This window comes from Garra rufa, chromosome 1 (assembly GCF_049309525.1).
Source record: "Garra rufa chromosome 1, GarRuf1.0, whole genome shotgun sequence".
Taxonomy (NCBI): Eukaryota; Metazoa; Chordata; class Actinopteri; order Cypriniformes; family Cyprinidae; genus Garra; species Garra rufa.
In genome coordinates, this window is record NC_133361.1 from 7,657,060 (window position 1) to 7,671,841 (window position 14,782).

At 47.0% G+C, this 14,782-nt stretch overlaps 1 protein-coding gene across 1 annotated transcript; it reads left to right on the forward strand.

Annotated features, from left to right (window-relative positions):
• Window positions 1–961: 961 nt before the first annotated feature.
• LOC141339650 (uncharacterized) lies at window positions 962–2,051 on the forward strand. Its single transcript, XM_073844975.1, has 3 exons — window positions 962–1,022; window positions 1,292–1,612; window positions 1,711–2,051. Exons 1-3 carry the CDS (start codon window positions 962–964, stop codon window positions 2,049–2,051), a joined length of 723 nt encoding a protein of 240 aa, XP_073701076.1.
• The last annotated feature ends 12,731 nt before the right edge of the window (window positions 2,052–14,782 follow it).

Below are 14,782 nucleotides of genomic sequence, written 5' to 3' on the forward strand. Positions count from 1 at the left end.
CCTGCTCTTTCCTAATGTGGTCACATACTGTAGATTAATTTCATTTGATAGAGATTGAATTGAAATTGCATTCAAATTAATGTCGTTGTATGTGTTTTTTTTTAGTTTTATTTTTAATTTTTTTATATAGGGGCCTTATGTTACAGAGGTGGACTTGTAACCCAGAAGTCACAGATTCGAGGTGGGGGAGAACGGTTAAATTGAGTATGGGACTCTATACTTGACTACACATATGTTAGGTTCACAATTAAAACTTCATGAATTAAAAAAAATCATTAAAAAAAGTAAAAAGGCTGAATTTACGACAGAGTATAATGAGAATAGAGTTTAACGGGTCACAGCAGCTCAAAGAGGAAGTTTCATTTCATATCTTGAGTCTAATCTGGGTTCAGAGATGATCTCTGCTCTACTGCGGTTAAACTCAACAGTGAGATCACAGATCTGAAACACTACAACTACTATATTTAATACACTATTTTAGTTACAAATGTGTAGAACAGCTATTAACCATTTCAGCATTACAAGAAGCATTGACTGAAATAGATTAAAAAGGTCACTGTTAAACGTATAAAGACAGAGTTTGTTTGACTAAATGCTTATTCCATAATTGCTATTATTATGAGATGCAACAAACAAATTACCTTTATATGTTCACTCTTTGTAATTGAATTTTATTTAATTTTTTGCATCAATGCATCTTTGAAAACAGCAATCATGAGTCTCATGGTTCAGGTGAGATTCAGAGCAAATATCAGCAGAAACAGTGAAGATCAGTCAGAATATGAAGCTGATACAACACTTGTCCTTCATGCAGTGATATAGTGTCAGTCAAATGCAGCTCGTGTCAGAAATAAACACTCAGCCAATCAGATCAGAGGAAGTTAAACACAGGAAGAGCTGCTAGTATTTAAAGACAGAGTTGTGAGCATATAATGAAGAGGAAGACTGACAGAAAGAGAAAATGGCTGATAAGTGTCATCTGTGTCTGCTGGGACAGATCTTTCTCTCTTCACTTCTTACAGGTACTCTACAAGACCTTATCCTTGTTACATAAAGAACATATTGGATTGTTCCTGAATGAACTAAAACTAGACTGTGTTTACACTCAAATGTTTTATGTTGAATTATCTTTAAGAGTGTGTTCATGATTTGAACAGCTCTCTAGTAGAAATAAATGGATTATTGTATTTTTAATCATGTGATTTGTATGCTTTTATTTATTTATTTTTTTTTTTTTTTTTTTTTTCAATTATTATAACACAATGATCACTCAAATGTTCTTGTGTTTCAGGTACCAGTGGAGTGGACGAGTCTTATGAGTTCATCAGTTCTGGTAAAAATGTCCGTCTGCCCTGTAATATTGCTCCTCATGACTGCAAATCAACTGCATGGATCTATAATAACAGACATTCAGCAACAGTTGAACTGATTAATTTAGGGATAAAGAATAAATACTCAGAGAGACATGAGAGACTGAGTCTGGGGTCTGACTGCTCTCTGAACATCAAGAACATCACAAAAGAAGATTATGGTTCTTACATCTGCCAACAATATGTGAATGGATGGCACTACCAAGAAGCTGATGCACGTGTTTATCTGCATGTTCTTCATGGTAATTGTATGTTTATATAATCATATTCAAAAAGTAGAAAAAAACAACTTAATTTAAATTTAATTTAATTTTTATTTGTGTGTTTTTTTGTGTTTCAGTGTCTTCATCATCCTCACAGACTGAGATCAGTCCAGGCAGCTCTGTGTCTCTCTCCTGTCAGTTGTATTCATCATATGGAGTCTCTTGTGATGATTGGATCCGTTCTGAGGGAATTGAGCTGTTCTGGGTGAATCAGGCTGGTGATAAACTGATAATATCAGACTCCAGATATCAGATATCAGCTCCAGGACACTGTATCATCACTCTGACTACAACACTCCTGAATGAAGATGACAACAGAGAGTGGAGATGTCAAGTTATTTACAGATATCAAGTCAAGACCATATCAAGTCAAGTCATATATACTGTCAAGAGTTCAGGTGAGAAATCAGTTTCATGAATAATTTTAGATCCTCATAATGTCAGTAGCACTAAGGACTATTCGTATCATTGAAGTAAGGCAAGGCAAGGCAAGGCAAGTTTATTTATATAGCACATTTCATACACAGTGGTAATTCAAAGTGCTGTACATAAGAGGAATAGCATAAAATCATAGTCATAAAAATTTAAAATAATAATCACACAAACAGAAGAACATTTTAAATTATTTTAAAATTGATTTAAATTAATTAAAAACAGTAGGAATGGTTAACAATAACAACAATAAAAAAACAGAAAAATTGATTTTAAAATTAATTTGCACAGTAAAATGATTATACATAAAATAATGCAATCTGTTCGGACGTAGCACAGTGCTCATTCAATAAATGCACAACTAAACAGGTGAGTTTTGAGTCTGCATTTAAATGTGGCTAATGTATTAGCACATCTGATCTCTTCTGGAAGCTGATTCCAACTGCGGGCGGCATAATAGCTAAAAGCGGATTCCCCTTGTTTTGTGTGAACTCTTGATATTACTAACTGACTCGATCCTAGTGATCTGAGTTGTCTGTTAGGTTTGTATACAGTGAGCACATTTGCCATGTATGTAGGTTCTAGGCCATTGAGTGCTTTATAAACGAGTAGAAGTACTTTAAAATCTATCCTAAACATAACTGGTAGCCAGTGTAAGGACCTGAGGACTGGTGTAATATGCTCTGATTTTTTGGTTCTAGTCAGAATCCTGGCAGCAGCGTTCTGTATGAGCTGCAGCTGTCTAATGGTCTTCTTGGGAAGGCCAGTGAGGAGACCATTACAATAGTCCACCCTGCTGGTGATAAAGGCATGAACAAGTTTCTCCAAATCTTGACGGGAAACAAAACATCTAATTCTTGCAATGTTTTTGAGATGGTAGTATGCTGATTTAGTTACTGCTTTGACATGGCTACTGAAACTGAGGTCTGACTCCAGAATCACACCCAGATTCTTGACTTGATTTTTAGTTTTTTGACCCCTAGTGTCAAGATACGCATTTACCTTATGAACTTCATCTTTGTTTCCAAATGCTATGACTTCCGTTTTCTCCCTGTTTAACTGTAAAAAGTTTTGGCACATCCAACTGTTAATTTCATCAATGCATTGGCAGAGAGAGTCAATGGGGCTGTAGTCATTTGGCGATAAGGCTAGGTAAATCTGGGTATCATCTGCATAGCTGTGATATGCTATTTGGTTCTTTCTCATTATTTGACTTAGTGGGAGCATATACAGGCTGAACAGCAGCGGCCCTAGAATTGAGCCTTGTGGGACTCCGCATGTCATGGACGTCCACTTAGACTTGTGTTCTCCTATACTCACATAATAGCCTCTCCCTTCTAAGTATGACCTGAACCAATTTAGAACCATCCCAGAAAGCCCGACCCAGTTTTCCAATCTATCTAAAAGAATGTTATGATCGACAGTGTCGAACGCAGCACTGAGATCTAGTAGTACCAGCACTGATATTTTGCCAGAATCTGAATTTAGTCGAATATCATTTATTATCTTTATGAGCGCTGTCTCTGTGCTATGATGTTGTCTGAAGCCAGATTGGAAATGGTCCATGTATCCATTTGAGTTTATGTAGTGTAGAGAATTTTGGTTAGCTCAAAGAATTTAAGATGATCAATATATGTGTGTATATGCATGAGACTGTTTCTCTCATCACATATACACTGCAAAACTCCACCAGGTCTTATGACCAATGAATAGGATGAAATTAGTTATTTAAAACATACATTTCAGTCAGGGAAAGTAGTTTAACTCACAGGAAATTGTGTATAATAATCGTCATTAAATATACGCAATTTCCAGTTTCTGATCAGTAACAGTAATAATGATATCGACTGGTTTCTTTGTCCAGCAAATTGTTCAGTGATACCCATTACTCTGACGTCGGCCCGTCGTCACGGCAACGTATTTTACTAATCAGAACGGAGTTAAAACAATTGAACAGAATAGGGCTTAAGGTAGCAATATGAGATCGAAACAGTTTAAGTGACTTTTGTAATGTAAGCATTCAGCACAGAGAATCATTATATGTGAATATATGGTTGTTTATTAAACCAGTGGTTTTCAATCCTGGTCCTGGGGACCCACTGCTCTGCACATTTTGTATGTATCCCTTATCTGACACACTCAGTTAAGTACATGGATCTCTCTCCTAATTAGCTGATGATCTGTTTCAGGTGTGTTAAATAAGAGAGACACACAAAATGTGCAGAGCAGTGGGTCCCCAGGACCAGGATTGAAAACCACTGTATTAAACTATTCTACTTACAAACGATCGCACATAGACAAACGTACATAAAACACAAATAGACAGAGAACGCGTGAGAGAGAGAGAGTAAGAGAGAGAGAGAGAGAGAGAGAGAGAGAGAGAGAGAGAGTAAGAGAGAGAGAGACAGAAAGTGAGTTTGCAAAGGGACAGGAATGAAACGGTTCTGAACAACCTGAAATCGTTTCTTTTATAAAACGCCTTAAACGCAGCTATCTACGTTTGTAGAAAGGACGGATACTTGCAAGCTTGTTGATGTTGTGCATTGGTTCCGTATGTGTTCAGTTCAGAAAGTCCTTTCCAGTTCCTTGAGAGTATTGCCGGCCTCATCATCTCCATTGCTAGGTGAGCCCCAAAACTTTCAAAAGTTCAATAATACATATAAAGCAAGGAGTTATTAAGATGCCACAAACATTAACATTTAGGGAATAATAAATGCTGCTCATAGACACCAAACATGATCTATGAATCTTCTCGGGGGGAGAAGTCATTTAAGGAATATAACTAGTTATTTCATGTCTGATGGGCTCCAGGCACTACATATCCCCTCTTTCGAACGTTGTTGTCCGTCCAACAGACAACAGCGAGCGACGTCAAAGGTGCGGAACAATCAGGCATGCACCCGGCACTCCTGGCTGGAAGAGAGAGGTGGCTCTCTGGAGGTTGGTGCTTCAAGGAGTGGCTGTGGTGCCGTGGTCGACGTTATCAGGTGTGATAATATAGACAGTGGCAAGGTATGGGTCCTCGAGCTTTGTGCAGCAGGTGTCGAGGCACTGTCACTTGTCATCCTGACCCAGGTTGGTCTGTGTCAGGTGGTTGTTATCTAGTATCTGTGGTCCCTGCAGTCTGGAATCGCTGGTTGGACTCTCACTTGTGAGAGGGCAGGTAGTTCCAGGGTTCGCAGAGAATTGTCGTAAAGATTTTGTAGTGTAAAGAAGTTTCCGACGGACCCGGTTAGGGTGCAGGAGGGCAGCAGGTGTCTGTTATCCCGCTGTTTTGCTCAAATGTCATCAGGTGTCTGATGTTGGGGGTGTCGACACTGACTTGAGCGGGTCTGAGTTGCGTTGGTAGGGGTTTTGCTGTTGGGCCTGTGGGCCCGTTGCTCCATTCAACATTGTCTGGCTGCTCCTGAGGTGTCGGCTGGTCTCATGGGATGCTTTTTCCTTTTAGGAAGTCTAATGCGGTGTTGTGTTGGGCAAGGAGTCAGAAGTTTATCTTTCAGTACTTCTCAGTGGAGTTTCATTCAAGGAGCTCTTTGTTAACATCAGAAACTCTGTTCTGGAAAAGCAGGCGTGTCCAGCTGTCCTTGTGGGTGTCGGTTAATTTTGGTACTCGGAGACTTGCAGGTTCAGTTCATTTACCTCCTGTCTGAGGCCCTTGAGGGTGTGGGCCAAGGAGAAGATGATGCTGCTCAGCTCCTGGTTGACCAGGCTGGATGTGAGTTGTCCATTTGTCGCAGTCCTGCTGTTCCTTTCTCTGCCGTTGCAGGCCGTTGGCTGCTTTAGGCTGAAGGATGCCGTTCTCTGTACTCTGCTGAGTCTCCAGTTGGTCCTGGTGAGTGGCAGGGCTGGATGTCCGAGACACGCTGGTTCACAGTTTCTATTGTGAATCTCGCTGGCTGCGGCATGCTTTTGGCTTCCTGCGCTCTTTGGATGCAGGTGTCGCACTCAGGCATGTTTCACTGAAGTACTGGTGAGCAATGTAGGTGGTGACACGGGTGGTCTCTTAGTTGACACGGGTGTGTTTCTGGTGCCATCTGGTGGTAAACGTTCACAGATGTTTCTCGTCGACTTGCTGTTTTGCATCGTAGAGAGGCTGTGTCGTTTGAAATCTGCTGGTTTCGAGCTGGCATCAAACTTAGCATATTCTGATGTCCTCTGTCACTGCATGCTTGGCAGTGCGCCACTTTTGCGTTGGTAGTGGCTTTGGTACTCTGGTGTATTCTGCACGGTGCATCTTGGGCATACATCAGCAATGACCCCCCTTTGTTCCTGGAAAGCTGGGAGCTGTGGTGGTGTTTGGTTATCAGGAACAAATGTGAGGATGTGTCATCTAGATGCGGCATGTGTGTGACATCACTGAGTTGTTTTCGGCTTAGTGCCTTAGTGTGGTCGGACAGTGCAAGGTTAAGTGTCAGCATTGCTTGGGAGCAGTGGAGGCTGCTTTAGCAGAGCTATTTTGTAGGTGGAGCCAGTGTGCGTGGGTGTGATGTAGGCGGCGTAGCAGCGTGAGGCTTTGTTGTGGCTTAGAAGCGATGCTTGGGTTGGGTGGGTGGGTTTTTGTTGTTGAAAACCTTAGGGAGCCACAAAATCCCTCAGTTTTTTTTTCTGGGCCTTTCACTGTTTTTCCACGAATGGCATGTAAATGTTCCTATTGTGATGGCAATGCTTGTCTGGAACAGGTGTTGATGCTCGGCTGTTTCAAACTGAGTGTTGTTGTTTGAAACTGAGCTTAGTCTACTTTGAGTCTATGCAGGTTAACAATTTTAAGAGGGAGTTCTTGTGAGTTGCTGCGACAGGAGGGTTGATCCAGGTAACTTTCACTCGTGCTGTGGTGTCGGGTGGCCCGGCTTAAGGTGTTGCAGTGGGACCATGTACATGACATTAGCTCTGCATCATCGTCATATGTGGAGAGCAGCTTTGGCACCACTTCTGAGTGGCCATTTTCCCTTAGGCTCTTCATGACGGAATTGTTTAAAGTCTTTGAAATACCTGAATGGTATGTACACTGCAAAAGATTACTTTTCAGAAAGGGGGTGTGGCTTCTAGAGTGGGCACTGCTTCACGTATTCCATTGAATGTGTGTGCAGCGTTAGGGTTTTAGCCACACTGTGTTTTGAGCCGAACAGTGACCCCTTTTGGTGAATGCAGGTAGTTCGTTCGCCAGAGTGTAAACATCTGGGAGTAATCTTATCTAGCAAGGCTTTCTCGCAGTTGAGGGAGTATCGTAGGGCTGTGAGAAACAGGAAGTAGCAGGTTTTGCATTGTCTATTCCAGGTTAAGTTCAGAGCACAGGTGTCCTCAGTGTTGGCCTGCACTGATCTCAGATCACTCCCACACAGTGATGTCGCTGCGTGTTCAGCTCCCATACACCACTGTATGTTTGTTCAACTTGGTCAGTCAGACGTCCCCCCTTGGCATGGGGCAGCTGGACAATCACTTTGCTAATCTTTATTGCCTTCTGGTGCTTGGCTGTTTTCCGGCGGTCTGTAGAGTCCGCTGAATCGAGCGATCGCTGTACGGAAGAAGGCTGTAGCATTTGGGTGGTGACTCACAGTGTGATGTGGATATCTGAGGGGAAAGATTTTCTGGCGTTGATGCCATCTTCCCTTGGTGCCTGTCGCGTTGTCTCACATAGGCTCAGATGCTGGTCGTAGCAGTCGTGTTCTTAGCTGCTGTATTCAGTTTTGACAGTTTTGACTGCTGGTACAAATGGCTGGGGTTTCCTTTTAGCTGGCGGTGGAGCTAAGCAGATCTGTCTCGTGGTCACACTGGGCAATGTTCTTGCTTAAGAGTCAATGTTTTGCAGACAGGCGTGTGTTGTAGCCTACTGCAGTGTTCAGGAAGACAGCGTTTTGTGGTGACAGCTGTCAGATTCCCGGCCAGCTTGCTGGCGTGTGAGGTGTGAACGGTGGGCTGTTAGGCCCGGGAGAGATTTTGTGTTGAGCTCTCCTGTTTGTTCATATTGTTATCTGCAGGCATTTGAGTTCTTTAAGGTGTGCTGGGTTCAGCTCACTTTGTGTTTCTTTGCGGAGTTGTTACTTGAACTTCGGCGTAGGCTGCTTGCAGGAGGCCTTAAAAGGCTTTGGCCGTGGCATGAGTGCTGCTGTCTGCCTGGGTCCATTGTAAAGAGAGCTTCCGCTGTTTAGGAGTGTTCTCCTGTACTGCTCTCTGCGCTCAGTCTGTGGGGGTGTTGCAGGCGTGTCTTGAAGCTTTTCTCCTCTCTCCTCGTGTAGGTCCTTGTCCTCTTCATCCGCTATCTCTGAACATCCAGATGGTCTAGGCGGTTCTGCGCGCTGTCCTGGTTCCATCGTGGGTGAAGCTTTCTCCGCTGCGGCTTTAGTCAGACGATCTTGTTGAGGGCGTGGTCACTGATGGTCCGGGCTGTAGATGAGTTGATTGGTTCTCTGCAGCCGTAGCTCTTGACTGGATCGTGATCCATTCGCCTATGTGCGTGGTCGTCCGGCTGTTCTCCGCTCAGGGGCTGTAGTCACTAGACCCAGGGCAGGATGGCATCTTTGCCTTGTCTGGACTGGATGGCGAGACTGGATGGTGACATGTTGACACAAATAGAGAGGGAGAGACAAAGCACAACGAGCCAATGCAAGTCCGTACAGAACTAATGAGCTAAAATGTTGCTATGTGTTGCGCACTTAACTGATGTCATCAGATGGTGACGCAAACTAAACGCTTATTATCCTAGCTGTAAAGAAGGGGTCAGATAGTTTGTGTGGGTAAACACAGGAAACTATGAGTAAACTTAATGATGAGCGATTAACTTTGGAGCTATTCAGTTCATCCGTGTAGTTACCAAAAGATTTCACTGATGTTCAGACAGTTTCAGTCTCTAATAGGGAGAAAAATAAAAACAAAATCCATCAGAAAGAGAGGTATAAAGGGTTAAAGCAAAAGAGAGAAAGTGAGCTGACTGCCAGCCCTGGGGTCAGTGACGGGGCCCACCGGGTGGGGGCGCTATGGAGTCGTCACACCTGGGAAATGGCAGAGCTGAGAGAGCAAAAGAGAGAAAGGCCCCCCTGGGATGGGCCGAATTACCCGGGGTACTGAGAGTGCAACTTGATCGATTTGGTCAAAGTTTAAATTTAAATCAAGACTGTTTAATCAAAAATTTAAAATGAGCAAATACAATTATAATTGCTAAAGGGAGAGTTGAATCTAAGGCGGTGAAATAATTAAAATTAAATCACACACAAAAAAAGAAAACATACATTATGTTAATTATCATTATGGTTTAAATAACAATAATTAATAATGTAAAAAAAAAAGGAAAAGAGAAGGGAGAGACTGACTGGGACTATCCATAAGCGTTGTTGCTCAAAGAAAACAAAAAATATGAAATCAGGCATAGGTATTGGAAGAGGTTTTAGACAGACTTCTATCTTTTAATAGAAGGAAATACCTTTTATGCGGGATTTCAGATTCCACCTTGTGTGGATTTAAACGCGCATCTAAGCGCAGTTGCCATGGCGACGCGTTATCGCGGGTGTATATTTCTTGTGTCCGTTTTACTGAACACAGGTACATGTGTTTGCAAACTTTAACTTAATAGGATGGTTATACTATTAAAAGGTTGCTTAGTTACGATGCGTGCACCTTGATCTTGAGTCAGCCTGCTGACACAAGACTTGTGTGTGCTTTGCACAAAACAAATAAATAACACTCGATCAAGATTTGTACAGTAATAACGCAAAGTTGTTTACTATATTAAATCTATTCGATGAGCAAACGGGGTCAACCTAATCAGTTAGCTAAGCTGAGGTTTTAACCCAAAGGAGCAAGATAGCTGATTAGCATTGGAGTGCACATCAATGGCTAATCTATCTACACTCAAAATATAAATATAAAGATATAAAGGCCTTGTAAGGTGAAAGAGGAAACTCGCTCAATCAACTTCTTCACGCTAAAAAGAGGGTTTCTTCGCTCAATTTAGGGTGGCTTTAGGACGCGCTATAAAAGATTTCTTCGTTTTATAGGGTCAATATATAAACTGCAGTTAAGTTACATCTTCAACAGCGGTTGAGTTTCTCTGTGCGAGAGGCTCAAACATCTGTGAAGGTGTTAAAGGTGGGCTGGTCCACACCGTTCTAACACACACACACAACAAAAGAGACGCGAGTCGCGAGCCGAGTTTGAATAAACAAGCATGCAGACACACAAATTATTCCTGAGCTGCTCACATCACATAGTTTAAAACTGCCCCGCATTCTAACGCCAATTATGTAGAGAATTTTGGTTAGCTCAAAGAATTTAAGATGATCAATATATGTGTGTATATGCATGAGACTGTTTCTCTCATCACATATACACTGCAAAACGTCTCGGGTTACGTATGTAACCTTAGTTCCCTGAGGGAACGAGACGCCGCGTCATGGAACGCTATGGGGAACGCCATTGGCGGGCCGCACTCTGAACTGTGTATAACAACCAATGAAATGACGGGGGTGACGTCACAGGCGCGGTGACGTCACCGACCAGGAAGTATAAAGCACGTGCGTTTGAAGCCGGCGGCAGCTCTTTTAGGAATGAAGCGAGCGCCGCAGGGGCGGGAATTATGGTCCGAGACGCGGTGTCTCGTTCCCTCAGGGAACTAAGGTTACATACGTAACCCGAGACGTTCCCTTCCGGGAACTCGAGCCGCGTCATGGAACGCTATGGGGAACGAGACTACCAACGCCCCCATAATTTCCGAGCCCTGCGAGTGTCTGCTCAACCAGGGTGGAAAAAGAGAGAGCCCTTGTCTAGCATACGCGGACAAGAAGGCCCTGTAGTCCTCGGCCCTCGGGCACACGAGGAATGGTAGTCTTTCTCTGTCTGGTCGCCAGCCAGAACGAGAGGTACTCCACGGCCCTCAGGCACACGCAGAGTCTTAGTCCTTTGTCTGGGAGTTAGCCAGAACAAGAGGGACCGAATGACCACTGTCTAGCACTCGGCGGACAGATGGTGTGGGAAGTCCTCGGTCCGCAGACCCACGAGGACGGTGAGCTCGACCTCAAGGCTCCTCGGCCCTCGGGCACACGAGGAGAGGGTGATCCTTTGTCTGGGGGTTCAGCCAGAACAAGAGGGATCCAAGGCTCGGCCTGGAGCTCCGCCAGGACATGAGGGAATAAGCCATTGTCTAGCATTACGCGGACAAGAGGGCACTGCAATCCCCGGCCCTCGGGCTCACGGGGAAGGCAGTAGGGGCCTCAGCCTGGTAGCCAGCCAGTGCATGAGGCACTCCTCGGCCTTCTGTGAAGGCAGACGAGGAGTCTTAGTCCTTGGTCTGGGGAAAGCCAGAAACCAGAGGGACCGGAGTACACTCGGTCTGATAGCATCCTGCGTCAGAACACGAGGAGAATTAAGCCATTGTCTAGCATTCCACGGACAAGAGGGCTGTGCAGTTCTCGGCCCTCAGGCACACGAGAACCATGACCTCTGCCTGGTTCGCCAGCCAGTGCGAGAGGCACCCCTCGGCCCTCGGGCTCACGAGGGGTCTTAGTCCTTTGTCTGGGGGTTCTGCCAGGACAAGAGGGACTGAAAGGGCTTTTGTCTAGCTTGCACGGACAAAAGGTGGAATTTTGCAGATCTCTTATGAGTGGCGAAACGACTTCTCTTCTTTCCGCAGAAAGAATGCGCCTTGAGAAGTCTCCTCCTGGCTAGGGAGGTGGCTAACCCTCTAGGCCTAGCGCACTAGGCCGAGAGTACAGCCGAGCCTGGAGCGGCTCTGAGGTCGAGCTCGTAATACCTAACGAATGTTAGGGGCGTGGACCAACCCGCAGCATTGCAGATGTCTTGTATTGGGACACCTGCCGTCAGAGCCCTCGAGGCCGACAGACCTCGAGTAGAGTGAGCCTTGAGTCCCATCGGGGATGGGAGACCAGAGGACTCGTATGCTGTAGATATGGCATCGATGATCCATCTACTGATAGTGGGCTTTGAGGCCGGGCCTCCTTTCTTTGGGGGGCCGTAACAGACAAACAATTGCTCTGTTCTACGCCACGTGGCAGCTCTGTGGACGTATGCATCTAAGGCTCTGACTGGGCACATGCAATTGAACTTCCTGTGGTTCGGCTCCGCGAACGGAGGAGGATAAAACGCCTGCAGTGTTACTGGCTGCGGTGCTAGGGAGGGGACCTTCGGGACGTACCCGACCCTGGGATATAGAAAGGCCTTGGCCATCCCTGGGGCAAACTCTAAATGAGATGGGGCTACCGAAAGGGCCTGCAGGTCGCCTACTCTCTTGAGGGAGGTGAGTGCTAACAGGAGCGCCGTCTTAATTGTGAGGGCGCGGTCCGTAGACTCCTCTATGGGCTCGAATGGAGGCTTGCAGAGAGCTTCTAGCACCACAGCGAGGTCCCACGTGGGGACCCTGGGTGTCACTCGAGGCCTCAGCCTGAGCGCACCGCGGAGGAACTGTATGACCAAGGGCTCTCTACCTACTGAGAGGCCACCTAAAGGGGCGTGGTAGGCACTTATGGCCGCCACGTATACCTTTAGAGTGGAGTGAGCTAGCCCTGCGGTTAGGCGAGACTGTAGGAACTCCAGAACTGTACCGACCGGGCAGTTGACTGGGTCCAGGTGGCGCTCGCGGCACCATCTCGCGAATAAGTTCCACTTAAGGCCATACAGTTTCCTCGTAGAGGGAGCTCTGGATTGGAGAAGGGTCTCAACAACCTCGGTTGAGAGACCCGCTCCTATGAGTTGTGCCCCCTCAGGGGCCACACCCATAACCTCCACTTCTCTGGGTGGGGGTGGCATATTGCGCCCCCAGCCTGAGACAGGAGGTCCCTCCCGACGGGAATCTCCCATGGAGAGCTGTCTAGGAGAGATACCAGGTCCGAGAACCATGCTCGTGCCGGCCAGTACGGGGCTACTAGTAGCAGCCGCACTTGAAACCGACGGACCCGTTCCAGAACTCCCGGGAGCAGAGCGATCGGGGGAAAGGCGTACAGACGCAGCCTCGGCCACGTCTGTGCCATGGCCTCCAGCCCCAGTGGAGCTGGAGGAACTAGAGAGTACCAGAGGGGACAGTGCGATATCTCCTGAGTCGCAAACAGGTCCACCTGTGCCTGGCCAAACACTCTCCAGATCTGCTTCACCATCTCTGGGTGAAGCATCCATTCCCCGGGCCTCGGCCCCTGCCTCGACAGGACGTCTGCTCCCACATTCAGATGTCCAGGGATGTGGACTGCTCTCAGGGAGAGGAGTTTCTCTTGAGACCAAAGGAGTATCCGGTACGCCAGCTTGTATAAGGGGCGTGAGCGGAGTCCTCCTTGGTGGTTTATGTAGTAAACCACCGCAGTGCTGTCTGTACGGGCCAGCACATGTCTGTTTCTTAGGTCTGGGAGAAACCTCTTTAGGGCCAGGAATACTGCCAGCATCTCTAAGCGGTTTATGTGCCACGAGAGATGGTGGGCGTTCCATAGGCCTTGGGCTGAGCGGCCACGCATGACCGCTCCCCAACCGGTAAGGGAAGCGTCGGTCGCTAGCGTGATGCGGCGACCAGGCGCTCCCAGAACCGGTCCCTGAGAGAGGAACCAGGGTTTCCTCCACATGGCCAAGGCACGTAGGCAACGCCGCGTGACCTTGATCTTGCGGAGTGGGTTTCCCCTCGGGGAGAACCCCCTGGTCCTGAGCCACCACTGTAGTGGTCTCATGTGCAGCAGTCCAAAAGGTATCACGTTGGAAGCGGCTGCCATAAGACCTAACAGTACTTGAAACTGTTTGACAGTGAGTGACTGGCCTAGCTTTACTGCATTCACTGCGGTCAGTATGGAATCGACTCGTGCAGGAGACATGCGTGCCTGCATGGAGATCGCATCCCACACTACGCCTAAGTAAGTGGTCCTCTGTAGTGGAGAAAGCACACTCTTCTTGGCGTTGAGTCTCAACCCTAACTCTTTCATGTGAGCGAGAACAGCACCTCGATGCTGAACCGCTAACTGTTAGTTGAGTATGCGGATGTCCTGGAGTCACAGTGGAGCCAGCGCAGCATCCACACACTTCGTGAAAGTGCGGGGTGAGAGAGCTAGGCCGAAAGGAAGCATTCTGTCTTGGTAAGCCTTGCCCCTGAAAGCGAACCTGAGATACTTCCTGTGCTGAAGAACCAGAAAGTTCACTAAGGGTACCAGCCTCTCGAGTCTGGTGTCTGGATTTACTTGAGGAACTAACTCGGAGTCCTGTAACAGCGAACTGGCAGGAAGCGCCGGAATTAGCTCCTCGGAAAACCCCCGCGGGGGTTGCGAACTCTCCAGGGCCGCTACGTCTCCGGGCGGACCAGCTAGAGGATGCTCGCGGGAGATAGCCGCGCCCTGTAACACTGGCAGGGTTAGCTGACTCATCTCCTGAGGGCCACGAAGGGGTCTGAAACCCGCACCTGGAGGTACGGTGCAAACCCCCTCGAGAGGGGCTGCCCTCAACGGCCCTGAACCACAACCGTCCGGGCCGCTTAGCCGAGGACTTCCTTGACTGGAGGACGACCCTCAGGTCAGGCCTCTTTGTCTTGGAAGCCCCCGACTTAGAGCGTTGCTTTCCGGGTCCCCTAGGCTGGGCCGGGGGAGCACGGGCGGCAACGCTCTGCTTTTGTGCCTCTCTATGGGAGCTTGTACACGGCTGAGGCTGCCTCTTAGATGGTGCAGCAGCCTCAGAGGAGAACACGCGGCGAGGGAGGAAAGTTCTGAACGCCGCCGCCTGCTTGCGGGCCTCCCAGTGCCTGGCCACAAC

Bases quoted from the DNA above. Each gene is read 5' to 3' on its own strand.
- LOC141339650 (XM_073844975.1), top strand. From the start codon at position 962: ATGGCTGATAAGTGTCATCTGTGTCTGCTGGGACAGATCTTTCTCTCT. The intron at 1,023-1,291 runs GTACTCTACAAG...CTTGTGTTTCAG, and splicing joins TCTCTCTTCACTTCTTACAG to GTACCAGTGGAGTGGACGAG. The intron at 1,613-1,710 runs GTAATTGTATGT...TTTGTGTTTCAG, and splicing joins TTATCTGCATGTTCTTCATG to TGTCTTCATCATCCTCACAG.